The sequence below is a fragment of the Protomyctophum parallelum genome (genome assembly GCF_964188405.1).
Source record: "Protomyctophum parallelum genome assembly, chromosome: 7".
Classification (NCBI taxonomy): Eukaryota; Metazoa; Chordata; class Actinopteri; order Myctophiformes; family Myctophidae; genus Protomyctophum; species Protomyctophum parallelum.
Genome location: NC_139705.1, coordinates 22096538 through 22124478, shown reverse-complemented (window position 1 = coordinate 22124478; position 27941 = coordinate 22096538). Strand labels below are relative to the sequence as shown.

The 27941-nt window shown below is 43.1% G+C and overlaps 3 protein-coding genes and 2 long non-coding RNA genes across 5 annotated transcripts in view; all 5 read right to left on the bottom strand.

Moving 5' to 3' along the window:
- esyt1a (extended synaptotagmin-like protein 1a) overlaps positions 1–1113 on the bottom strand; it is a 37278-nt gene extending 36165 nt beyond the window's left edge. Inside the window, exon 1 of the mRNA XM_083769110.1 lies at positions 444–1113. Within this exon, the coding sequence (XP_083625236.1) occupies positions 444–785 (342 nt within the window). The 5' untranslated portion in view covers positions 786–1113. The remainder of the gene's footprint in view (positions 1–443) is intronic.
- A 1315-nt stretch (positions 1114–2428) lies between these two features.
- On the bottom strand, positions 2429–3141 carry LOC310861434. The gene is made up of 3 exons (XR_014569485.1): positions 3099–3141; positions 2875–2897; positions 2429–2752 (listed from the first exon to the last, which is right to left on the bottom strand). It is a non-coding gene; the product is annotated as an uncharacterized lncRNA (long non-coding RNA).
- Positions 3142–5065: 1924 nt separating this feature from the next.
- Positions 5066–5977, bottom strand: LOC310861433. Its single transcript, XR_014569484.1, has 4 exons — positions 5911–5977; positions 5776–5802; positions 5544–5566; positions 5066–5422 (listed from the first exon to the last, which is right to left on the bottom strand). It is a non-coding gene; the product is annotated as an uncharacterized lncRNA (long non-coding RNA).
- Positions 5978–9118: 3141 nt separating this feature from the next.
- On the bottom strand, positions 9119–16814 carry pa2g4b (proliferation-associated 2G4, b). The gene is made up of 13 exons (XM_083769111.1): positions 16553–16814; positions 15238–15366; positions 14965–15070; positions 14755–14824; positions 14463–14555; positions 13937–14000; positions 13724–13802; positions 12814–12892; positions 12357–12490; positions 11291–11385; positions 10694–10821; positions 10273–10326; positions 9119–10180 (listed from the first exon to the last, which is right to left on the bottom strand). The coding sequence occupies exons 1-13, from the start codon at positions 16638–16640 to the stop codon at positions 10118–10120; spliced, it is 1182 nt and encodes a 393-aa protein (XP_083625237.1). The 5' UTR covers positions 16641–16814; the 3' UTR covers positions 9119–10117.
- A 702-nt stretch (positions 16815–17516) lies between these two features.
- Positions 17517–27941, bottom strand: part of LOC310862375 (receptor tyrosine-protein kinase erbB-3-like) — a 28468-nt gene continuing 18043 nt past the window's right edge. Inside the window, exons 20-28 of the mRNA XM_083770250.1 lie at positions 27577–27762; positions 22622–22777; positions 22276–22351; positions 21946–22092; positions 21202–21299; positions 20315–20482; positions 20138–20209; positions 19563–19848; positions 17517–19419 (exon numbers count right to left, since the gene is read on the bottom strand). Of these exons, the coding sequence (XP_083626376.1) occupies positions 18203–19419; positions 19563–19848; positions 20138–20209; positions 20315–20482; positions 21202–21299; positions 21946–22092; positions 22276–22351; positions 22622–22777; positions 27577–27762 (2406 nt within the window). The 3' untranslated portion in view covers positions 17517–18202. The remainder of the gene's footprint in view (positions 19420–19562; positions 19849–20137; positions 20210–20314; positions 20483–21201; positions 21300–21945; positions 22093–22275; positions 22352–22621; positions 22778–27576; positions 27763–27941) is intronic.

Sequence of the window (27941 nt, the reverse complement as noted above, 5' to 3'; positions counted from 1 at the left end):
ACTCTGGGGGAGCTTGGGATCGAACTGGCCACTCTTCCCCTAAACCACGCCCCGTTATGTGTGTGTGTGTGTGTGTGTGTGTGTGTGTGTGTGTGTGTGTGTGTGTGTGTGTGTGTGTGTGTGTGTGTGTGTGTGTGTGACAGACAGACAGACAGACAGACAGACAGACAGACAGACAGACAGACAGACAGACAGACAGACAGACAGAGCCATTCAATGGGATATATTAGATATCAATATTTAGTATGAATTTATGTTCATACTTATTCACGTTCATATCGTGCTTTTACTTGTGGGCACCCCACCCCATGGAGACTAATTGCACTATTGCAGAATAGAATCGTAAACAACTGAGGCCATATAGTAGCCTATTGACATGTGCGTCAGAAACGCGCACGATATATTTTGAGAGTACATGCACATTAGGGTTAGGTTTGGCTTACCCATGAAGGCACGTCCCGTTTAGTTCTGTAGACCTTTTCCGCGATGAATTCCCCCTGGTTCTCCAAGAGGTACATTGCAGACTTGAGCCGCATCACTTTCTCCAGCCGACTGTGTTTCCATCCGATGTAGACCATCAGAACCAGCAGGACCAAAGTGATGCTGAAGCCAAAGTATCCGGCCAGGTACACTGGCAAAAGTGCGCCTAGGCATTTTGCAAAAGACCACAGAACACTGACTGCGCGTTCACCTGGTGGTCGTGGCGGCGGGATCGTCTCTGACGAGGCCGGTTCTGCAGACCCCTGTCCGCTACCCGCACTCGACCCCGCATCCGAGGATGACATCGCAAGCTCTAGCCTATATACTCTTCTTTCTCCTTTGAATTCACTATAGTTCCGTATGCTGCTGCTGCCCAGTGCCCACCCAAACGTCTCTCTCTGCTCCTGTGCTCCTGTGTCAGCGATCGAGGGCCGGATCAGAGAAAACTTGTTCTGAAAAGCGTTGACATTTAATCTAAGAAAACGGCGCCCGATCGATTAAAGCATTATCTATCACGGTTTCATTTGATAGCGCTCCCTAACCGCGCTACTGTTAATTGTTCGTGTTTCCCATGCAAATGAAATGCCAGATCAGCCTAGACCTGTGCGGGCGTGCTCAGCCAGAAGCGAAGCCCTCCTTCTTCTGCTTTGCAGGAAATCCAATAGAAACTAAACCCTAGAATTAACTTGCTCTTAGAATAGTTTTAGCGTCCGTGTCACGACGCACGGGCGGAGCGTAATATTTACGTCTCTGAAGTCTGAAATGATAGCAGCAGACTATAACGGAATAGGAGGGACATTGAGGAAATCAGCAGGGGTTATAAGATGCCATGCAGTGTGAAACGCATATCATAGGCTACTATCTATTCTATTCTATACCGTTTTCTTCCCTCTATTTTTTAACATATTGTCCGTTATGAAGCAGTGCGTAATCACGCACGCGCCCAACGCGCCTCCACTGCGGTAGCTTTTTTTTTTACACAACAAAGCCTGATAACAGCATTAGATATCCTACCAATTATGGACATTCATTCCTAACCTCAGACAGCAAAATGGTATGAATGGTTTCATGAATAGATATAGTGCTCCCATATCCAGCAGTCCACGTTTACTCCTGATAAGGGGCCAGCATCAATAATGCGTTGCAATGTTAAAGGACCACTTCACCACTTTATAAAACTTGTCTTCATATAATTGGTCCTAAATAATTAATGTTGACACCATCAGTCTGTCTTGTGGGAGGACGGGAGGGAGATTTTATTTTATTTTTTATATATATTTTTATTAGAATGAGAACGATGGCTTCCATTTTCGTATTACAACTTGTTTGAACTGCCCACAGCCCTCCCATGAGACACGGACTGAATAGAACAAAATGGTGGCATTTAATCATAAACATTCCTGAGGACCAATTATATGAAGGAAAGTTGAAAAGTGGTCCTTTAACGCACCACTAAATGCATGCGAATTACATAGTCTAATGATGTCCAGGGCCAGGCAGTCCGACTTAATTTGCCACATGCAGAATGCAGCCAGCTACAACAATCTGTAATCAGACTTTCTGGCCTTAGGGCATATCTCAGGTCAGCTGAGCTTCTTTTAGGAAACTAAGTAAAACCAGTTAGAGTATGCCTTGTTGGAACTAGGGGGAGCAGATACACAATTTCTATTAAATGAAATGGCACATTTGCTCCCACATACCCCCAAAGTCAAAGTGCAAGGAATTCAGTTTTCCCCAAACCCTGGAAACCCCAGTAAAGAGCATAATAATCGCACCCTCCACACCACACAGCGCTAGTCATAAACACCTTTATCACTCACATGCAATCTGTTTTTTAGTAATCATGTGGGGACAGGCGTTGGTGAGTTCCATTACTTCCCAACAAACAAGATAAACCAGCCACATACAAAAGTGGAATATGAAATTTGAATAAAGCCCCCAAAAACTGTTTTAAACCAATAATCTTATTTATTCTGAAAAATATATTAACAAAAAACAAATGTTTCAAAAAGTTAAAGAGCACAAACTCTTGACAGTCACAAAACGTCCCAAACAATAAAATGTCATCCAAATTGGTCTTGATGTAGCGCTCCAATCAATCCAGTTGCCTGGTTGAAAAGCACACTAGACATGAATAACACCATGTGCACCATCTGTGGTCCCTTCAACCTGGTCAGGTGTTCGGGCCTTGTTGTTGCGGTTGACACAGCCATGTTGGAGGGGGACAGTTTACTTGGACCTCTGCCTCATCCTTCTCCTTTTGCGCTTCAGCCTGCAATGCAAACGTAGTGGACACCGTCCACAGATAAGAGAAATCATTCTAAAATATATCAGCGACCAACATTTTACGATGGGGAATACATTAGCACTAGCAGTTGCGACTGAATCCCTTACCTGCGCATACGCTTCTTCTTCCACTGAAAGAGAAACAAGTCACATTATAAAACAAGTCTCATTACACCAGAAAAACGAATGCAATACTAGAGTAAATGCATGTGCATTTACTATCCTCTTTTTTGTTGTTGCTGGGAATGGCTAACTAGCTAGCATGTCTAACATGCGAGTACTACCGAGTCGATGCGATTTACTACATCATCCAGTAAAAAAAACACACAAACCTTGGCTCTCATCTCGAGGAGGGATGTCTGAAAGGAGAAAAATAAATGTCACGGAGGAGTTAGATGGCCATTAGAAACACGTTGATTTATTTGGATTCAACTCGAGTATCCGCGACCGCAGAAACAAAATATGTTGACAATACCGTGAAAGCGAAGTGTCCAGGAATGGCGTAAAAGCTCAAGCGATGTGATATTTATAGGCAGTCCTTGACTCCTGCGTCATCTCTTTAACGCACCACTAAATGCATGCAGGTGAATTAAATAGTCTAATGATGTCCAGGGCTATGGTCCAGGGCCAGGCAGTCCGACTCAATTTGCCACACAGAATGCATCCAACTACAACAATCTAACAATCTTTTTGGCAAACGACAGTTCGACACTGTATTTTGCCTGACAACTTTTCAATTTAGCTACCTACAGCCTTAATGGTTGATTGGGCAATGGACACACAAGCGGTGTGCCGATCGAGGCTCAATAAATTGCTGATCCACACACGGTGGCAATTGCATTGATTCATATTCTCAGTTGAATTATGTTTGTCACTTTACTACATAATTTATTATAGGACAGCCGACAGCGTGTTGCTTGACACCGTCGCACTATCTATCTTCAAGGCTCTAATAGCCTGAGATGTGATGTGACATGTCTGCTGTTCTGGCTCCAGGGCCAGGCTGAGAGTGGCATAGGTTCTCTGATTTTTCCTAAAAGTGTTCAATATCATAAGACGAGAAGACATAAGGCGTTTGCATTCTCAATTTTTGTCAGCGAGTACTCCCTAATGAGTAGTGCATGTGTGCATTTTGTCTGCCCACCAGCTATTTGCAGCACGCACGCCCCCCCCCCCCCCCCCCCCCCCCCCAGACAGAACCGTGTTGTTAAATTTTACACGAGGGCATCCTGCCCATATAATATGACTCTGCCTCTCCAAATCATCATGACGTTCACTTTGGTGTGGGTAGTAATTAAGTCATTTACAGTACGTGCCTTTAGACCGTAGCTAATCAAGATAGAGCTGGCCAGCCACTTGTTCATTTCCTGTTACAATTTTGAGTGTCAACCCTAACCAAACATCAGAACACTCAGTACACTGCCTTAGACAAGTTATCACCAACATTATTGAACCGTTGCAAGAAATAGAACTCTTTGCCGTTAAAAAAAACAATGACTGTCACTAGTCAGTCTCAGACAGTCCCAATGTATTTATAGCCGTTGAAAAGCTTCTGGTTCGCAAACGATCAAATTGAGTTCTCTAACGAAATATTTTTTTATATGCTATTTAATTTGAAGACGCTGTATTATTTTAAATGTCCAACATACGCTATAGAATAATTAACAGTAGCCCAAGTATTAACCCATGAAACTGGATGGGCCATGGCATCCGTTTCTGTAACGCGAGGACTGGAGTTGATGTAGCTTAGTACAAAATACAAATAGCCTACATCCACAGCCATGTGAAACACTCCCATGATATGCTGCAGGGAATACTCCTTACAAATGAGTTTGATTGTTAAAGATCTAGATAATTAGTTCAATGTAAAACGAACATCACCTCCCCCAATAGCACACAGTAAAGTCAGTGTTATGGGGAATTTGGATAGCTCTCAGGGTTTAACAGACTCTGGCCTTGGGCATATCTCAGGTCAGCTGAGCTTTTAGGAAACTAAGCAAAACCATTGTTCAGAGTATGCCTTGTTGGAACGGGGGAGCGTAAACACAATTTATATAGCACATCACCCCAGAAGTCAAAGTGCAAGGAATTCAGTTTTCCCCAAACCCTGGAAAACCCGGCAAGTAAAGGGCATAATAATCCCACCCGCCACACACAGCTAGTCATAAACACCTTTATCACTCAGGTCTCACATGCAATCCCCGGCTGTTATTTAGTTTAGTAATCTGTGGGGACAGGCGTTGGTGAATTCCATTACTTCACAACAATGAATTGAATTGAATAAAGCCTCCAAAAACAGTTTTAAAACAATAATCGTGTTTATTCTGAAAAAATTATTAACAAAAAACAAATGTTTCAAAAAGTTAAAGAGCACAAACTCGACAGATTCACAAAACGTCCCAAACAATAAAATGTCATCCAAATTGGTCTTGATGTAGCGCTCCAGTCAATCCAGTTGCCTGGTTGAAAAGCACACTAGACATGAATAACACCATGTGCTCCAGCTGTGGTCCCTTCAACCTGGTCAGGTGTCCAGGCCTCGTTGCAGTCAACAGCCATGGATAGTCGGGCCTTGTTGTTGCGGTTGACACAGCCATGTTGGAGGGGGACAGTTTACTTGGACCTCTGCCTCATCTTTCGCCTTTTGCGCTTCAGCCTGCAAAGCAAACGTAGTGGACACCACAGATAAGATAAATCATTCTAAAATATATCAGCGACCAAAATGTTACCGTAGGGAATACATTAGCACTAGCAGTTGCGACTGAATGCCTTCTTACCTGCGCATACGCTTCTTCCTCCACTGAAAAAGAGAAACAAGAGTCACGTTATAATTACACCAGAAAAACGAATGCAATACTAGAGTAAATGCAAATTTTACATGCATTTAGAATCCCGTTTTTTCGTTTAGCTGGGAATGGCCTACTAGCTAGTAGCTAGCATGTCTAACATGCGAGTAGCTAGCATGGCTAAGATGCAATTTACTACATCATGCAGTGAAAAAACACAAACCTTGGCTCTCATCTCGAGGAGGGATGACTGAAAGGAGAAAAATAAATGTCACGGGGGAGTTAGATGGCCATTAGAAACACGTTGATTTATTTGGATTCAACTGAGTATCCGCAGAAAGAAAATATGTTGACTTACCGTGAAAGCGAAGTGTCCAGGAATGTCGTAAAAGCTCAAGCGACGTGATATTTATAGGCAGTCTTGCGTCATCTTTACGCGCCGGCGGAAGTACGCAGCTTTTCTTTTTTTCGCCTTTTTTAACACCTCAGCGATTCTCCCATTGTCACTTGCCACTTATTTCTCCGATAATAATAAACATCTGTATAAATGAATAAACATCTACTTCATTTTATTACATTGTATTACAATTACTTACAAGTGCAAGTAAAAAAGACTATGCTTGAGTGAGGTAATCGATACAAAAATGTAAAATGTGCTTGTACCAAATCAAGTTTAATGTAAAATGGTGCATTTATAATATAGATCCTTTATCCAAGGCGCTTAGTTCACAGTGCATTACAATCACCCATACATTGATACACCGATTGCGGTGGAACTGGAAGCCATGCAATGTAGGCTACCATCCATGATCCAGCACATCGGGAGCAATTTGTGGTTCAGTGTCTTGCCCAAGGACACTTAGACATGTAGACAGGAGGAGCCGAGATTCGAACCGCCGACCCATGGATCATTGGGTGACCTGCTCTACCTACTAAGCCACAGTCGCAATGTGTTCAGTCACTATCGTTTCCAAATCCCCACTGTAGTCGGTTTCTGCCGTTTAACTTTTGTACTATCAACCTACTCAATAATGCATATTGTGCAAAATACCTGATGTAGGCCTACCCTACATGTGTATGATAGTGAGAATTACATTGTTTCCCCAACCATTCATTTAAAATGATCCAATGTCAGAGACCACAAAGAGCTAAAGGCAAATTCCCATAGAAAGGTTTTCACTGTAACATTTTCCTTTCTTCTTTGTACATATTGTGTTGACATGTATTAGTAGCCTACTGTTTATAACTCTATGGGATAGACATTATAAATGGCCCGGTAGTACTATTTTAGACCCTCTGGGCCAGCAGAATGCACCTTCCACTTGCCCATTTACCACTTGGGCCAGTAAAATGAATGCCTTAAAAAAAAGTTGACATCATTTCTCTGTGGTACTGGTGTTTTGTAATGATATTGTAAAATTGCCTGGGTACATCATAGCGTTCTGTGAGCACATCCCATATGAGGGTCAATTCTTGACTGTTATTTTCCGATTCAAAAGTAATGTTCCTGGACCAGTAGCTACAATAGTAGGGACAGTGATTTTGAAGTCACTAGCCCAGAGGACCAGTGGCAAATTTCCCTTAATGTTGATTAATTGAATACATAGGACCACAATGGAAACAAGTCACCAGGACCTTTTTGTTATACATTCGCAGATGACTCAGCACTGCTGGTCTCGGACAGGAACAAACTGCAGGTTGAAAAGACCCTCAGCTCTGAACTCGGTAGAATCTACACCTGGCTCGCTGATAACAAACTATCCTTACACCTGGGAAAAACTGAATCCATTCTCTTCGGATCAAATAGTAATCTCAGCAAGGCAGATGGCTTCTTGGTTAGAGTGGGTGACAATATTATCACACGAAAAATTACCTAAATTACCTACCTAGGTTCCATCCTGGAGGCTAATCTTTCCGGTGATAAAATGGCCACCAACGTAATCAAAAAAGTCGATCAAAGAACAAGATTCCTTTACAGGATCTCCTCACTGGTCAACAAAAACACCTTGAAGACCTTAACAGGAGCCCTCGTACAAGGTTTCTTTGACTATGCATGCACCTCTTGGTACCACAGCACCTCAAAGGCCCTAAAAACAAGGCTCCAGCCCTCCCAAAACAAACTGGTCAGGCTCCTACTTGGCCTCACCCCCCGAACCCACCTCACCCCTGCCAACTTTGACAGGCTGGAATGGCTTAGGGTCGACGACAGAGTACAGCATCTTGCAATGGGTCTGGTCCACAAGATTCGATTAATTTCGATACACCACCAAGATACCCATGTACCTGTCTAAATACTTCCTTAATGTTAACGAAGTCCACACCCACAACACCAGAGGGAGTGCAACAAACCATGTACAACCCAGATTCGGCACAAGGGACTAAATTATTTTCACTCCTATGCCACCAAAATGTGGAACGCCCTACCAACAGTCATTAGGACGTGTGAATCCCTTGACTTCTTCAAAACCGCTCTCAAAGGGCACCTACGGACGGCTGCAATTCGAAACTGGCCCCCGTAAAATCTGAATCCCCCCCCTTTTCCCCTCACTGTATGTTTCTTTTCCCGTTTTGCTTCCTTTATGAATTCCTGTTCTGTTCCTTGACTATATGGAAGTGTCTATTTGTACGTCTCTAAATGTTTTGATGAATTGAACATTGAACCTTATTGAACCTCTTGTAAACAAGTGTAACGCTTAATTGGGTCGTCCACTCACAGTTAAGTCTTTGTATTGAGTTTGTGCTGGAAATGTACTGTAATTCTGCAAACTGTTAATAAATCAATCAATCAAAACAAACTGAGCTTTATACAAATCATGTCCCGGCCAAGCTACACAAGGTGGATCTTTCAAATGTATCAATTAGGGATGCTCCAATCATGTTTTTAGGGAGCATGTTTTTCTCATGATGGGCCGAAATGTTGCAAATTTTAATATTTCCAAAATGATATGTCAAAACCCACGTCAAAACTGTTCCTGTGTGTGGAGTTAGGAGAGAATGTTTAGGACTGTCACAAAAATGGAAAATTATGTTATACTATATATCTGATTGACATTTATACCACTTAAATGGTGTAAAACAGTGGTTCTTAAAAATGTACCCTTATGTGTCTGTAACTTTGAGTGTACAAATGGAACCAATGGGTCCATTTGTACACTCAGTTAAATTACACACAATTAATTTTACCAAATTAATTGTGTGTTCCAGACATAGAAATGCCATTAAATGGGGGGTCTGTAGACTAATGCATGAGTCGTAAACTCTTCTTATGGGGGTCCCTGGAATATCTTTTCAAATGGGTCCACAAGCTAATTAGTGTCAATTTGGGGGTCCTTGACATGAAAAAGTTTGGGAACCACTGGTGTAAAAGATCAGTTTCTCCAGACAGGATGAATTGCCGATCAGATAGGGTAAATGCCGATTACCGATCAGTGAATGTCGGCCGATATAGCCGATATCGCTGGCCGATGATCGGAGCATCTCTAGTATCAATACTACTTAATTTCTAAAATACTTTTCTAAATCATAGAAATTACAAATGAAATCTACAAAAGAAAGAAAATAGACAATTGATGTCAGGTGGCTTTTTAATGTTTCCAAAAATAGTCTCTGAAACTGGGATTCGTTTTACAAAAGCATCCATATCTTATGGAACTATGGAATTCTTATGTAAACACAGACTGTGAAACTCCTTGACAACAGTAAGTTGTGGCACCAGAAGACCGAATGAAAGCCCAAACACTTGTCTTGATTTAAATCATTATGTCAACCACAACTTAAGAGAAATACGGTTAAGTACATTTGGAGTTGTCCAAGTTCTCAGCTAGTAGAATCAGACTTCAAAATTTACCCTATAAGCTGTTAGTCGAGGAGCCTAAAGGCCTACACGTATACAAACTGTGCTATATTGACAAAAGCAAGAGCAGTCTCATGAATACGTACCAACTGTGCTTGATCTCAGCAGTCAAGGTGACTCATGAGTTTATGCTCTTTAGCGGTTATGAATGTCATAGGACTTTAGGGTTCAAATTAGGTGTTAAGAATTCTATCACCCCCCCCCAACAGGTAAACATTCATTTAAAAAAGGCATGGCTTCAGGTTCACAACCTCAGACAGGTTAATCTTTATGCCACACAATCACATTGGCACAACGTTGTGCATTCACACGCCAGTCCACGATGCTGCCAAACTTCATTCATTATGATGACTTGCATTACAGTTGGGGGGTTGGGGGATTAAAGTTGGACAATAACGTCTTCAATTGAGACAACTGAGAAAATGCCCTTGCACTCAAGATCCTCTCTTGGAGGGGAATCGTGCTTATTATTCTGTGTGGAGACCTGTCTCAAGGACGGGAAGATTTAAAAGGGGTGAGGGGTGGGTATGACAGTTAGAAATTTGGAGCAGCAACATCCCAGTCTGACATCAGTTAGATTTGGAGGTATTCACAACGGCTAAGCCCGCAAGCGCCTCGACAGCTGGGATGGAAAAGATTCTCGACGTCTGTTCTTTGGGTCGTCAGATGTCCGTCAGTATTTCTTGGAGACAAAAAAAGCTGAGACGAAGATCTATTCTGCAGCTTCGGTCTCTTCCATTGGCTGGCCTGTTGCGCTCTCAACGGTCTTTGAGGCCTTTGACAAGGACAAAGTGGAAATTAAAGGTTAGACCACAAGGAAATTAGCTTCCATATCATATGCCAATATTAGATTGTCCAACATCTTACCTTCTTTTTCTTTTTCTTCTGGGTCTTGCGGCTGGCTGAGCTTTGAAGCAAAGCCTAACATAAAAAAGGATAGCATTTAGAGTACAACACAAAAACAAACAATTAGCCATTTTCACACTCAATACTTAGTAAACCTGACCTGGCTTATTTGGTCCGCTCTATTTTTCCCTAATCTGGTTTACTTGGTCCACCTTTTTCTATATACACAAAACCTCTTTGCAGAAAATAGCCAATCTACAAACTCACAACATGATGCAACGTGTTGAGCTTGTTGATCTGGTATTCGCGGCAGGGTGCCGTCGAGAATAGGGATGCTATGCATTTGAAAATGCCAACTCAGCGAGTCGCATGCCACAGTTGTCTCATTAGGCTCATCCCACTCTCCAGGGCAAAAGAAGCAGTTGACTTTTTGGCATTTTACCTTGAGTTCTGCGTCCTCTACTTCGTGCTCAGTCTTGTAGAGATCTGGATCAAACAGGCTGTTTGTGATTCGCAGCGGTCCATTCGCCATGAGCAGCACGGTGAACTTGAACTGGGCTACGAACTCGCCTAGGTTCAAATGGGAACAAAGTACCATCAGCCACACAAATGTACAAACACTTTCCAATGCCTTTCAATGTAATGTCCCTTAATGTCAACAGGCTCAAAATCAATAGATTAGGATAATATTACACAGCTATCAAAGCGCAATATGAAAGTCATGGTTAATTTGTGATGGAATTGAAGTTAAATCACACATTCAAGGCACATTTTACACTCCTTGTTATCTCCATACGATGACAGACAAAAATCCTACATGCTATTATTTACCATGGCATATAAAGAGGTCGCATGGAAAAACTTTCTAAAACACATTTTACTTTTAACAAATCGACAACCATGACAACATTTTCTTACAGCCTACACATTTTAAGGCAATGCATTTTTTTAATGTTTTAACTATATAGGAATTTCAATACAAAAATCCATGTACAATCTGTTAATATTCTGCACAATGACCGGAATACAAATGTCTCACCCTCTTTCTCATGCAGCACATTGAAGGGCTGCAACAGTTCATGCTTGGCACACTCCACCACACCCAGTCTTGCCTTTCCCTCATCCTGCATTGCTCTGAGAGGAGACAAAGGAGACATGAGCCATAAATCCACAAGACATTAACATAAAATGGAAAATAAAATAAAAATAAGATAAAGTACAAGCCACAGGTGGGACTACATCTATGAAAGAAGAAAGGCCTAGATAAAAACTCGCGACCTATTTTCAATTCAAATTGTTGATTCATACCATTATAAGCGGTATATTATAAGCAGTGCAATCATTACCGATCAAAACAAAGCCTTATAAGAGGGTCTTTGATGATCCAAACAGAGGTGGTGGAATTAAACAATACAAACTACTGTTTTTCACCCAATGCCAGTGAATTTCCATTTGGCATTACCTTTTAAGTCACCACAGAATATTTATGTCCACAACGATCGATCCCCCGAACATTGATAATTAAAGTGCCGTTCGCTCAGTGCTCACGGAAAACCGGCCGTGCCATTCCTTTGTTATGCTCCATTGAAAATCCCATAATGACAGAATAAGAAGAGGAATGATACAGACTGGAGATAATTGCATGAGGAAAATAATCCTCTGAATGGGAGTGGATGCAAGCTGTTTTTAGCGGAAAACACGAGATTTCCTTGTTCCTGGAACACTCACATATTGGGCAAGGGTGCCATCTATCATAAACCACTGAAGGAAAAACATTAATTAAATCTTGCACCCAAGTATGAGATTTTCTTTTTTTTTTTTCCAAGGCTCTGAGTGTCAGATACGTACCTACAATACCTACATATTAAACGTTAAATATGATACATAAAGATTACATTTAATTTGTATTGCTATAATATATTATATAATATATATTATTTCTAGAATGGATTACATTTCCTTCATGGATTGTGCCCTGTGTGTGTGTCCGCACACGCACACACACCTGATATTATACTCAATAGTAGTTAGAGCAGATAGATACCTAATAAAATAACAGATCAATTCATAAGTGAGGACTCTCTGCGTTGTCTGCAAGTTGCTACCTGAGAGTGAAGGGCATGGCATCGAATCGTTTCTCCACATCACTGAAGAACATCCGAGACGTCTTCATCTTCAGTCCATACACTTTGTTGGGGTCTCGCTTATAAATGGTGGTCCTCTGTCCTCCATCCTTGGCCTTAAGGGTAGAGCACAACACATTGTAAAACCTGCAGTAAAATTAATGCCATAAAAAAGTTCACATTATTTTCCTGTGGTACTGGTGTTTTGTAAAATGGTCTGGTTAATTACAACATAGCATTTTGTGAGCCCATCATTGAGGGGCAATTCTTGACTGTTATTTTTTGATTCAAGAGTAATGTTCCGGGGCCAGTAGCTATAATTGTAGGGCCAGTGATTTTGAAGTCACTGGCCCAGAGGACCAGTGGCAAATTTCCCTTATTGTCTACCCCTGAACCCGACATAGGAACAGGAGCTGCAAGAATGAATGAATGATCTTACCTTTCCCTCTCCGGTGCTGATCAGCACATCCACTGCATACACTTCATGCACCTCAAATTCTGCTTTCTCATGGTCCTTTCTGAGAAAAACCAACGGACAAGACAATCACTGGTTAAACGAAATGTAAATGTGGGAAGGTCATACACGTGTCACGTACCCATCCACTTCCTACCTCATGGCACATAAGGCCTTCACAGAGAGCATCCACTTTCAGCTCCTGTAGTCCTCACTTCAGACCATGATTTCTATATCACTTCTTTTCATTCTTTCTCAACCGTAGCCTTTGGTCTAGTCTACCGTTTCCCCTTCTGGTGCTTACATGGTTTACAGCTAAATGGAATCTCATGACTGTGTGTCTCCTAAACAATTAGCACAATATGTAGAATTGTGATGTTTTGTTCTACATTCCAGTTGAAGAAATAGCCAATTGGAGGCTTACTTGCTTTGAAATATCTGAGCCCATTAGTATTTTATGGAAGATGCTTCTGAACGTGTCCTCTAGAGCTAGTTTGACCAATTAAATACAAACACTCTTTTTAATAGATTCTATTGCTAGTTCTAACACTATTTCTCTCAGTTTAATCTTAAAATAACTAATAACCGAAAATAGCAGATCTACAAGCTTGTAGATCGGCTATTTTCGGTGCATGACATGATTCCATAAAAAGACTTGTGTAGAATGAAAATGACTGAAATCAGTCATCAGGCGTCTGAGGACTTTACTAGGCATGTTGCAGTCGTCGTTTTGGTATGTAGTACTAGTATGCGTACATAGTATGTCATTTTCCATCTCCAAGAGTTCACTTCCTCATTCAATGGCTTCATCTCAGCCGTCTAGCAGCTCTTCAGTACCGACATGATCTTGCCAATGTATATGGAGTCGGTTATACTGAAAACTACCTGAACTCACCTCTGCTGGTCCGTGGGGTTTTGAATGATGGTCTTCTCCCCATCAATAACGTGTTGTTTCAACTGATGTGATAGCATGCCTGCATATATTAAAAAAATATATGCCGAGTTTGTAGCAAATGGATTGAATATATTGGATCAATATATACAGTGGAAAGCGCTAGCACACATGCCATATACTGATGTTCAGGAAATGTGATCTGAAAACACTCACCCTCAATGGGGGAACACTTGAATGACTTGGCAATCTTGTTCCAGGCCTCCGTCACCTGTGAGTTCTGAGGGATAGAAATGAAAGTTGATTAAGGTTAAGGTTACGGCTCCGTACCAGCTCGTTTTCAAACCATCTTCTACCTTATCATTCTGTTTTCCCATCATCATCTGCATTTGTTTGTTTTAGCTTTCCTTCTGTAAAATAAATGCTTACACCAATTGCTTTAAACCCCCGGGGCAATGCTTTTCCCCCCCTTTTAACATTGAGTGAACTTATCACGTGGGAACCATGTTCCTACATGGTGTAAACAACACTGAAGATAAAAATGGAGGAGAGGCAAGTGCCCAGAACAGACTTTAGTAAGACACAGTAGGTGCCTCAAAGCACTGGTTCTCATGAAAGGGAATACCATTGAGAGAGAGATGAATTGCCACGGCACTGTGGCTGAGCATCCCCTCCCATCACCCTTTTATAACATGAATGCAACCTTGAACTCAAACATTCTGGATGGAAAAGCTGCACGAACCTGGTTTCCAGGCTTGACAAGACGCAGGGCAGCTTCAGCACAGAGGTGGGCAGCTACGAGAACATCAGCCTTCTTACCGGTCAGCGGGGCGTCCTAGAGGGACATGGGAGACAAATCACACATAGTGAGAACTCGAGAAGCATCGTCGGGGAAATACCACAACTATTGGATGTCACCACAATCTGCTGTAATCATGTAAATGACATGCGCAGCCCATGACTGCTGTGTGAATGTTCAATCAATGGGTGCCGCAGCCCAGGTGAAAGTTGTCTTTAACAGTGATGGTATATACCTTGGTCACTCCAACAACAAAGCTGTGAGCCACGTTTGAGATGAAGCCATCGACATGCACACCCAGATCACTGCACTCGTAGAGAACAGGCAAACATGAGGCAAAGAAAAAGAGTACACATTACAAAAAGAGTCTGTCCATACCCGCATGACAGTGCATACTTCATCAAATGCAAATGAGGCAAATGCTGTGTTGTTGGTGCTTGCTTACATTTTGACTACGTCCCCATCCTTTAGAACAACCTCAGGGTCACTCCTCAGAGGAGAGTAGTGGCATACACAGTTGTTAACAGACACGCTGGTGGGAAAGGCAATACCTGAGAAGAACAGATAAGGCCATTTAAAAACAGCACATTAACCATTTAAACCCCAGCAGCACCCGTTTGTGATCGGTTCACTGAACGGAAATAGGAAGCTTACAACTTCCTATTTCGCCATTTAATATTCTATACAAAACATGCAAAAATATTAAATAAAACATTACCTTTCTTCATGTCCTTCTCCTTCCTGAAGATCTTCCCAGTTTCTTGCATGATAAAGGCATCTCCCTTTTCACAGAGGCTGAGCACCGAGACACCTGTTGTTGCTGCCTCCACCACAGACTTGAGGGCCTCTGAGGGACGGGGAGAGAAGAAGCAGCCATGGGCGACTCAAACGAACGCCTGTTGTCACACAATGGATAAGGTGACAGGTGCATCTCGGCCACAAATGGGTGACTGACTAAAATAAAAACTCAGCCATAGTTAGTTGTGTGTTGGTGTTGTGTCAGAATAATAATAGAAAATAGATATACAAGCTCAAAACAGCGTTGTGAGCTTGTATATCTGCTATCTAGTATGGCTTGCAACAACCTGGGTGCAACCAGCTATAATTGATTGCTGTATTAATAGTATGCTGTATTAACAGATGGTAGAATGGGTACAGGTAGAATGGGTACAGGTCCAAGCTCCAAGGAAGGTACAGGTCAATACAAAAAGTGCTAAGAGGATAAAACCAGAAAAAGCACTAAGAGTGGTTTACATCAGGGTCCTCCATTTCCAATTCATCAAAACTGAGGCTTTACTCAGCCACACAATTCACAAGATGTTCTTACACACACACACACACACGCGCGCACACACTGACCTGTATACTTCTAGTACGTGCTTTGCTTTTTTGCGTTTGACTAAACACAGACAACAGAACGTTAACACTGGTTGTAGACATGCCGAAAGTTCCATCCGACAGCTGTGTAGCTTCGATCGACAGCACGCAACACAGCGGTCAATATCGTCTATAAAAACGAACAAACAGCTTACAAACGGGACACCTTTGAGACCCGAGCCTAGCCTAGGTGGATGAAGGCTAGAGCAGATGACATAAGCTAACGCGCTGCCTACCTACGTACGTTGCACGCTAGCATATGCTGCTAGCAGCGAGCTAACTAGCTAGCTAGCTAGCTAGCCAGCCAGCCAGCCAGCCATTGTTGGTTGCACCATGCTAAAGCTAACCGATCAAGCTAGCCCACACATAGGCTAATATGTCAACCGACATGTTTAATTTCAGACCGTGTCCTCATGAACGGGATCATGATGATGGGGACAACATGTCCCGTTTCTCAACTCTAAATTTTACAGACGAGCTCGGACCGTGCCGATAAGCGCTCCATCGTGGCTAACGCTGCCTGCGGCACATGGCCACATTATGAGGAGCAGACATTATGCTAGCGAGGCGAATTCTGATACTTGTGGAACTGCCTGTGAACGTCTTCGATGAAATAAAAACCCCAGTACCACGTTTTTTTCCCCCTTACTACTTACGGTTGGCGATCTCAGCCCCCATCTTGAACTTGGTGACCACGAGGTCATCGGCGATGGTCTGGTCCTGGGAGTCATCATCTCCGGACATGTTTGCGAATGTGTTTTAGTTCGCACGCAAAGTAACTTTTTTCCCACTCTGCTATCTCTCTCCCGGCGGCGGGTGTGTGCCACTGAAATGTACCACGCTCGAACGACGTGTGGTTTCTCCTCCTCCTCCACACACACGCACACAGCAAAGCCCACACACACACTCCTCCGTTACGCGCGCCCGCGAGTCCGCGCCAACAGCAGCCGCCCACGAGCACGAGATCCGTTTACATCCAATCCACGCCGAGCATGAAATTAGCGCGCGTGAGCGCGTCACAGATCATCTCCACTCACATCATCATCCCCATGGCCATCATATTAAAATATTAAATACCGGTATGTGAAAATAGTGTTAAGTAATGAAAAGTATACATGATGTTAACATGCAGGGTACATCATTATCAGACATCATTATCAAGTTCAACTTCTTTTTTATGCCCCCAAATGACTGGATATACCGGGTTTGTAGCAATAATTTGTAGCAATTGTAGAAATATTAGACAAATGTTTAAGCATAATTCTATAATCATGTGTACTTTACATTACTTAAAAACCTTTCCCAAATATTTATTTTTTCAACATTTGGGGAAAAGAAATGCCAATTAATTAAACACCTAGGTGCCCACTCTTCCTTGGTGCCCACCTACTATCCAGTTACCTCATCACATGCCTTCTTCTCTATACACTATGCTCTGTGCCTCCTCCTCGCTACCCCCCCCCCCCCCCCCCACACACACACACACACGGTGACACAAACACACACACACACATGCACGCACGCACGCACGCACGCACGCACGCACGCACGCACGCACACACACACACACACACACACACACACACACACAACACAACAAATGTGTATTGTATTGTTTTATTGTATATATAATTCACAATGTAATAAAAATACAAAAAAGATTGATCTTGTATAAAACAATATGGATACTTCATAGCAATGCCACATATTACACAATATGGTTTAAGGTAGGCAGTGTAATGCTTACGGTAAACATGAGCTTAAAAGAATGGAGCCTTATCGCAGCTGACATTTTAATTTTAATGGGTGAACACAGCTCTTTGTGGTATTCATTTAGGCGTTACCAGTGGTGGAAAATGTTTTTACTTAGTAAAGGTATCAATACTGCAATGTGCAAATACTTTGTTACAAGTAAAAGTCCAGCTAATGTCATGCTTTCGCACAGAAACAACTAAATGAAACACCCACAATTCCTGTAAATGGCTGCTGGGAAAAAAGGTCACGCCATGACCAACTGCAAACAGAATAACAATAATTCTGTGATGTGCCATGCAGTCTGTATTGGACGAAGAAGAGTACAAATTATTTTGGTGTTAGTATTTAAAAACGGTGCACCTACAATTGACACCTTTAATATAACATCATACCCACGCTGAGGTTTGAAACTGTATCGATTTAAAATGTAAAGCTTCCTTGAGGCTGTTCCTTTTTCCGCAATAATGTTCAGAAAACAGCAATGGCAAACGTAGCAGAAAAACTGGAATAGCTGATAAAGCTAGACAGTGTTTGTGTCCCAGTCCACATTATTAGGTGCGCACAGCATCTGGTTTAAGGAACAGTCTGCTGTTCCAATAGTCTGGGTTGTCAAACGATGTGTTGCTGCTTGGCTCTCCTACGCCCGCACACGCCTTGATGTATCCCCCAACACCTCTGCACCTGCTGCTGCCCACATCGTCAGCGACAGCCTGTCCCCTCACCGGGAGGTTCTGGTACTCTGCCTTCTCCCACCCGCGGGACACGCCTCCAACGCAGGCCATCTCCTCGTATTCTCCCCGCTGGCCCGCCACAGCTGTGGCCACATCTGTCCTGAGCACAGCGGCAATGCTCAAGCTCCCATTCGGTCTCGGTTGTTTATCTATGTATTCGCGCTCCCCTTCGTTATCCTCCTCCTCTTTCTCCTCCTCCGTCTCCTTTGCTTGAACTTGCTTTGGGAGGTTCTGGTACTCTGCCTCCTCTGACTCATGGGACGCCCCTCCAACGCTGGCCATCTCCTCATATTCTTCCACTTGGCCTGCACCAGCTGCGAGCACATCTGTCTCTTTTGGTCTATGCTGTTTATTTGTGTGGTTGCACTCCCTTTCAACCTCCACTTCCTGCTCTGCCCTACTCGTTTTCCGCTCCGTTTTCACCCCCTCCCCTATTTGGCTAGCTTTGGTAATTTCAGTCTCCTCTGTTCCTGCATTTTTCTGTACGGAATTTTGACTCTCTCGTCTCTCCCACACTGGCCTCTCTCTGTCCCCAGATGTTTGACTCTCCCGTCTCTCCCATAGTGGCCTCTCTCTGTCCCCAGAATTGGAGCTCTGAAGGTTCATGTATTCCTGTTCCCCAGTCCCCAGGTCAGTCTCCCCATGCGCAGCGATGGCCTTTGTCACACTTTCTGGGTGCTCAACGAGCTGGCGATCCTCTGTGGAGGCCAGTGGCTCCACCACACCTCCATCGCAATGGTCACTCTGCGTTTCCCTATGCACGGTTTCTTCTTCCACTAATGACGAAGCAGGAGTTATAAGGGAAGGTGCTTTGAAAGTGGGAGAGGGTAGTGGTGAGGGTTTCTTCCATGATACACCTGTGGCAGCATCGCATCGCACAGAGATGCTTCCGGGTGAGAGAGGAGGAGGAGGAGGACCAGGCTGTTGGATCATGAGTTCATACTCCTGGGTAGGGTCAGAGGCGATCACCAAGTAAGCCGGCTTATTCCTGGAAGATGTCGGTTTCCTTCCAATGGGATGAGTAGTTCTAGGCATGTCTGTGAAAAAGATGACAAAGGAAGTCATGACACTGCTCCGGAAAACTCTCATTCTGCAACACAACAGTCGTGACGTGATGATATCGGAGAAGTTCCGCATGCTGTTATCCAGAATCCAGAATTCTTAGACGTCTGATAGTTACCTCTCTGCGGGGTGCCAGCTAAGCCAGGAAGAACATATCCATCGCCATCCTCTTCCTCCTCCAGCTTCGTCTTATGGGCAGACGACTCTGAGGCGGTGGATCGTTTCCTGTGCAGGTTGCTGGGCGTGCGGGAAGTGCCGCGCTCCGTGGCACGCCTGGGCCTGCGAAGGCTGCCCGGTAGTGAGACGGCCTCAGGAAGCTCTACCTCCCGGCCACTCCTCCTGATGCTCTCGGACCACTCAGACATTGTCCGCGCAGAGCTCCGACGAGCCTTCTGAGACCACAGCTGAAAAAGGCAAAACCACTAACTTAGAGAACTGCAGCAGGCCAGAGAGAAAAATCCTATCATTTCTGGGTGGCACATTTTTTATATAGTGTATAGGCCTATGTCTCACTTCCTGCATGAATGATTTTTTTTGGCAGTGTAATTATAATACTGATTAAAGTGCTTGTGTTCACTGCTAGTTTGTGTGTGTGTGTGTGTGTGTGTGTGTGTGTGTGTGTGTGTGTGTGTGTGTGTGTGTGTGTGTGTGTGTGTGTGTGTGGGCGCCGTTGCGCATGTGTGTGGGGCAAACCTGGCGGGCACTGTCCCCTGGGCTAGGTGTCATGGGCAGATACCCTACTTGTCCAGCCTGAGAGGTGACACTCTATATGATAACAGTGAAGTAAAGAAGGAAAGAGATGAATCAGATTATGCACTAGTTCCAATTTCATTTGCAGGGGTCTATAAACGATAAGGCAGGAAGCAGTACCCTGTAAGAACTCATCCTCAGACGAGAAGATGGTGAGAGGTAGAGAGGAGATGTGGCCAAACCCTCCTCCAGTCCCTCGTCGTCTGGGCCTTCCAGTTCTGCCTCAAGAAGGTCCAGTTCTGTTTCTCTTTGGTGGGAGTCTTCCGAAGCCACTTCCCCGCCAGCCAACTAAAGGACAGCATCATAATTTAAGACCTCAAAGTGTAGTAATTAATAGGGCCATTCCACACTTTTTATTGCCAGCAGGTATGTTTTGTACATATGAGGAATTTGTCCCGGTGAGGTTGGTCCAATATACACTGAAGCAACAGTATCATCATACTATAAATCTAACAATGTCTGAGTGTGTGTGTGTCTGTGTGTCTGTGTGTCACTGTGACTGCCGTAGCTCCTATACAATAATTCTAACAATGTCTGAGTGTGTGTGTGTCTGTGTGTCACTGTGTCTGCCGTAGCTCCTTACTGCCTGCACCAATCACCCCCACTTTTCACACAGGCATTGACCATATGAAGGGCGATTTGACACATTAATGATTATTAATGAATTTATTAGTCAATTACAAACACACCCGGGCGCAGTACCCCCCACGGCCACAAGGGGGGGGGGGGGCAAATATCTCACAACGGGTAAGGGCTAGTAGAAACAATTCAATGATTTACAACAATTTTAGTCAGAACACATAGATAAGTAGAAATAGCAAAGATATAATATGCAATCAATGTACACTATAGACTGAAGAGGCTGGTATAGCAATGTTGGTAGAGAAATAAATCCATATGAATTACTGCACATATTGAAAGTGTTCACAGATGGTAGTAATATTATGCATTATTGTGCGTGTACATGAAGTGTACTCAGAGAGTACAGCATGTACTGGTTCTCTCACCTTGATGACTAGGTACCTAGGTGGGTCCCTTGCCATGCGTGTAAAGTCATTGGCCAGCTCCTTGAAGGTTGGGCGAATGCTTTCATCAATCATCCAGCCTGCAGACGGAAAACAAAGGACAGTCTAAAAACGTTGCTATCACCTTCCATGGATGTTACTTGTGTGTGCAACTGCATACTGTACATCAATGTATATCAGTATATGCGATCCTTTTGTATGCATTTGTGTGTTAAGTTATGGCTGCAACTATCAATAATTCAACTAGCCAATTCTTCTATCGATTAGACGATTACTGTTTTGATTAATTGAATAATCAAGAAATATGTTTGTTTTTATTTAATAAATGTATACTGCATACCAACGAATCGATGCGAAAATGTTAAATCTATTACATTTTCTTTAAATAATCAATTAAATCAAACCACTATTTTATACATTGTGGTCCAGAAATAGTGAAAATAGCAATGCATTGAGAGCTTTAATTCTTGCTATTTTTACTATATATATAACAATTACAAAAAGATTTAGAATATATATATATATATATATATATATATTCTAAATTTCCTATTCAGTCTGGTGTCAGTCTATGGCATTCCAGTGATGGGGACAAAATGACGTAATTTTCCCTTCATTGGCAATGGCGTGTTTAATGTTTGTTTAAGGAAAAACAAACATTAAACCTGTATATAAAAATCATAGATTATTTATAAATCGACACAACGTAAAATGCATGTTACTCACACTTGACCATAACCATGTAGACATCTATGGTACAGATGTGAGGCTGAGAGAGACGTTCGCCCTTCTCCAGAAGGCTGGGCACTTCCGGGGGCTGTACAGATGCATAAGGCTGTGCTCCGAAAGACATCATCTCCCAGATTGTCACTCCTGTGTGAGTCATATGCACAATAAACAGTATTACAGTTAGACAGATGGAGACCTTTAGAATTCTGTATTTGAATTTGCCAATCAAACTGAACGTTAAAAGTAAAAAAAAAAAGACCACTGAACACAAATGCTCACAAACACACAAACAGACACACTCGTACTGCTATATCTCAGAGTCCTCACCATAACTCCAAACATCACTTTGATGAGTGTATCTTCGGAACAAGATACTTTCCAACGCCATCCATTTTATGGGACTCTGGTGGGAGAGACAAATCACACAGCAGCTATATTAAAACTTAACCTATGATTCTATGCATCATTAATGCATGATTTCAATACAAACTAACTAGTAACTCAAGATCCCCCAAAATGTTGTGGAGTAAAAACTCTGAGATGTAGTGGGGTAGAAGTAAAAATATTGAAAATTGGAAATACTCAATACCTCAAAATTGCACTAAAGTAAAGTACTTAATTACTTTCCACCACTGACTAAAGGTGTATGTAGATTTGAACGTGTCATGGTTACCTTGGAATCACTGTACACATATTTGTTGTCATCAGGATAGAGGAGATCGGCCACACCGTAGTCAGAGATCTGGACCTGGTAGTCGTTCTTCAGCAGAACGTTGCGGGCAGCCAGGTTCCTGTGGACCATGCAGTGTTCCTCCAGGTAGTACATACCCTGAGGCCAAAACAGTTGCCATGACAATCTGTGCATCACTCATGCTACTGTATCCTATTCATAAATAGTGTTGTACAGTCTGAGCTCACATTTCCAGTGCTTTCTGTCCCATAGCGGTCTGAAGAAAATGCAGAAAATGTAGTGTGTGTGTGTGTGTGTGTGTGTGTGTGTGCGTGCGTGCGTGCCTGTCTGTCTGTCTGTCTGTCTGTCTGTCTGTCTGTCTGTCTGTCTGTCTGTCTGTCTGTCTGTCTGTCTGTCTGTCCGTCCGTCTACTCTGACAGGTAGTTACCCCCCCCCCAGAGAGGACGTATAGGGCCTTAGTCCTACTCCTCCTCCCAGCCAACACTCCCTCCACTCCCCACTGACAGGTAGTTACCCCCCCTCTTGATTTACATCAAAAGGGCATGTGAGCTCAAACCCACAATTCAACATTTTGGTTTTAAGATGTTGATATTCATTTTGTATTCATCCTTAGGACCCCAGTATTAGGATGTATTAGGATGTTGATATTCACTCATCAGCCAACACTCCCCCCCCCCCCCCAAGGGAGGACATATAGGGCCTTAAGGGCAGTCCATACTGTCTCCGACCATCAAACTTTTCGTCTGAAAGCTCCGGTACAACTACAACATGACGTCACTCGCAACTTCTAAAACGCATTCCTCCGAATCTTTGTTCTGAAAGCTGCACTCCCTGATGTTGAGACTCGCCGAAGTCTACTTCGGAGAAAACATTTAAGTCTGCTCTTTCAGATGAAAGGTTCGGTGGTCGGAGACAGTATGGACTGCCCTTTAGTCCTACTCCTCCTCCCAGCAACACTCCCCACTGAGAGGTAGTTACCCCAAATCACACCTTGGAATATGAGTGTCTATTTCAAACAAAGTGTTTTTTTGACTGGAGGGTCATATATATATTTTTTTTAATACTGTTTTTATTAGGCATTTTTTGTATATGACAACTTCAGAATATCCTTGACAATGATAATGAGTTATTCAGTTATATAAAATGAAAGATAATGACAGGTAATGTAAATTCCACATACAATACATAATAAAAAAGATATATAAATGTGATAAACAAAAAACAGTTAAACAATGACAAATGTGAACAGACAAAAAAAAAAAACAGGACAGACACTCTTGCTCTCAAACTTTCCCAACACGTTGTTGTAAATTAACTGAATTACAGACATTTCTTTTTAAATGAGAAAAAATTTAATAAAGAAAAAATACTCAGTTCCTTTTTTTTCTTTTCTTTCCAAATTTCTAATATGTTATCTATTGTGTAGGAGGGGTTAGCGTGCACCTATTGAAATGGTCAATGAAGGGTTGCCATGTCTGGTAAAATCTATCTTCACTCCCTCTCAATTCAAACTTTATCTTTTCCAAAGGGGGGTCATATTTTGACAGCAGGAATTGCCTGTCATAATTCGACCCCTCAGTATTAGGATGTATTAGGATGTTGACAATCATTCATCAGCCAACACTCCCCACGGACAGGTAGTACCCCCCCCCCCCCCCTTTTGATTTACATCAAAAGGGCATGTGAGCTCAAACCCACAATTCAACATTTTGGTTTTAAGATGTTGATATTCATTTTGTATTCATCCTTAGGACCCCAAATCACACCTTGGAAAGCATGAGTGTCTATTTCAAACAAAGTGTTTTTTGACTGGGGGGTCATATTTTCTGAGTTCTGAGTGATGTCATAGACATAGACTGTCCTCCAAGTACTAACAAAACATCAATTAATAATACGAAGCTTGCGAGGCAGTTCAGTCAGTCAACCTCAAGGGAGTTCATGCCATGCTCAAAGGTGCATACTATACTCAAAGGGTTAACATGCTGCATTACTATGTGGGCGTCTAAGTCTCACACGTCATTCGCCGATGCGGCAGTCAGCTGACCAATCGGGCAGGCTACTTAAGCTCACTAGACTCCATGCTCTTCCTGCCTTCCTCTGCTCATGGTTCCCGGTTGTATGTGATGTTTTCTGTTCCTCGTGGTTGTTGCTGCTGCTTTTGCTGTCTGCGTGTGCAGCTACTGCTGCTTAAATTATGCTTCTCAGCTACTGTCCATGCTGTGATAAGGGCCTTGTTGTATGCAAAATATTGAGTTTGATATGATTCTGCTAATACTGCTGAGTTATATCATGTGGCTTCAACAAGCTTCATAATAGCCTGTTCTGGTAATTAAGCAGACAGCAGACAGTGCTGCAGCTTCTATTGTAATGTGGTATGTGTCTACAGTCAAAGCCACGTTTTAATTTTGCTGATGTTTTGCCAAGTCAGCTCAGGTGCAGTGTTTGTCCCCTCCAGCTATGGGTCCTCAACTCATGTGCAATGGTTGCCACATGCACTTTTATAAGCAACGTTGGGCTTGTTTTCCGTAGTCAATCGTTTGTTCTGGTGTTCTGTCATGGATCCAAATGTCCTTGTCCAATGAAATGTATTGTTTCAAGTCATCATAGTCATTAGGGTGTGTATATATATTGTAAGTTAAGATTGCAAATTGCATTTGCAGTAATCTCATATCAAGTGACATAGCCTTCTGTCTAGTTTATTTACTTCTGTAGATTTGTTTCTAGCTGTTTATTTTGGATGTATTTCTCAATGGGCATCATTTAATTAATGCTTCCTTGTCGTGGTAACATGTCTCGAGCTTCTCCATCCGGGTTGAGCTGTCTTGGAGAAGAGTTAAAAGCCTTATCAAACTGCTGCCTCCGTCCGCCCCTCACCTCAAGCCTATCTAGCTGCCGGTCTAGTCACTCTAGTCTAGTGTATACCCTCCTCACTCTCTTTGAGGTCAGACGTTCAGATCAATATATACGTATACGTATATAGCGTCTTGTCACCATGCGTCCCATTGCCCATCTGTCACCTTTAATGTTTCAGATTCATATTGTATGTTCTGTTGATCAGTCCTTGAGTAGGATTAGGTAATGGCAGTTGCTTCGTGGGACTGAAGATGTTTCAGAAGGTGGTAGGCTAGCAGCTTGCTGTGTTGCTTCATTTCTGCACAGCTAACATCCACTGCCAGGAGCTCTAAATTGAAACTCCTAAACATTAATTCATCAATTATCTGCGAGAGGATCTGGGAGGAAGGAAGGCAGCCATAGACTTATGTCTATGTTCGCAGCAAGCTTGGCTTCTGTGTCGCAGTGCTTGTGCAACCTATTGGTTGTGGTTTCCCCGGTGCAGTCTGGGAAATGTACTCTGCCAGTTGTATTCAGATCAGTAATTGATTTGATGTCGCTCAGTTGAGTAACAGCAAATATCACAGTGATTACGTTTAACGTCTATTTAATTCTGATCTAATCTAATCGGAAGAGCTTTCAGTTGTTTATTCAGGATGTAATGAGTGCAAGTGCTGTATTCGATCAGGAATGGTAATCTTATTTCCTTGCATATACGGTGGTCGCTGGGGGCAGTTCAATTGGTGGCATGTCACAAGCTAATGTTAATAATGGTTCGTTGATGTTCGTTGGTTCGGCCAATGGCGTTTCCTCATACTGGCGTAGAGGACGTCGGCATAACAGCAGGCCAATGGCGTTTCCTCATACTGGCGTAGAGGACGTCGGCATACCGGTGAGCAGGCTGATGGCGTTTCCTCATACTGGCGTAGAGGACGTCGGCATACCGGTGAGCAGGCCGATGGCGTTTCCTCATACTGGCGTAGAGGACGTCGGCATACCGGTGAGCAGGCCGATGGCGTTTCCTCATACTGGCGTAGAGGACGTCGGCATAACGGTGAGCATGGCGATGGCGTTTCCTCATACTGGCGTAGAGGACGTCGGCATAACGGTGAGCATGCCGATGGCGTTTCCTCATACTGGCGTAGAGGACGTCGGCATACCGGTAAGCAGGCCGATGGCGTTTCCTCATACTGGCGTAGAGGACGTCAGCATACCGGTGAATGGTTGCACTACACGTAAGCCCTGCGAAAGCAGCTGTAGAATATTCCTCTATAGTGGCAATAGAGGAATGGCCTATCGGCGAGCGCAGCCACGCAAGGCCTTTTTCAATTTAAGCTTAAAGTTAGTATGCCCCATCGGGGCCCCAAATGGCTTTGAGTTCGTCCTTCACCCCACACATTATTTTTCTCAGATAAGCCTCACGGCTTGCAGTAATGGCTACACATAGCTCACGTAAAGTTAAAATATCCGTGCAGAATCCAGAAATGCATAGCTGTCGCATTTCGTCATCTATCGATTGGGACATCTGCCCGGATTGTATCGGTTGAGTCCTCCCGTAGGGCGTTCTCGGTTCTGCTTGTTGTTAGCATATCCGTGCAGGTTCCAGAAATGCATATTTTTATATTTGCATTTCGTCACTGTGCATTCATAGTGGGTCACCTGCCCGGATCGACGGTGAGAGTTCACCGACGGCATGTGTGTTGGGGGGTTATTGTATATCTATCTCCCTGCTCTTTATGTTTTATGTTGTTGCTTAATCGTGCCGAGCAGGGAGAAATCCAGCAGAGCCGAACGCCAAGTCAAATATCATATGCACACTTGTTACTCATTCTTGCAATAAATATTGGTCAATCTATTCGTGAGTTGTCTGACTGAACTCAATTTATCCAAAACCCACAGCTCTGTAGTGAGAACTCATGATGGGCATAACTTCTGGGTTGGCCTACAAAAATACATCAACCCTGTAGCACTCTATGGAGAATCTGTTTTGAAGCCAAAAATAAATAAAAACGAATGAATGAAACAAACACCAATATTCAACACTATATCTACATACACGTTCATTCATATTCATTACCCTTGTAGGCCTATGCAGATCTGCTTACCTTGGCAATTTGCACACACCAGTTGAGCAAGCGCTGGGGGTCAATGCGATGCTTGTGGCGCCTGATGTGCTCCAGCAAGGAACCATGGGAGCTGAGACGTGTGACCAACTGCAGACTGGCACCTGGGCAGATGCCCAGGAGCCTAATGATGTACGGGTGGTCCAGGCTGCCCATGGCCAACATGTGCTGCACAACAAGCAAGAGCAAAACGTGTAAAGACAATGGTACTAAGCATTTAAAGTATGAGGTATAAAGTACAGCAGCCTTGTGTTCATACAACAGAAAGATTGGGTATTGGGTAAGACTGACGTTATGTATCGTTCAGGACCTTTCACTGCTTCGTCTCAACCATTACTCTATGGCTC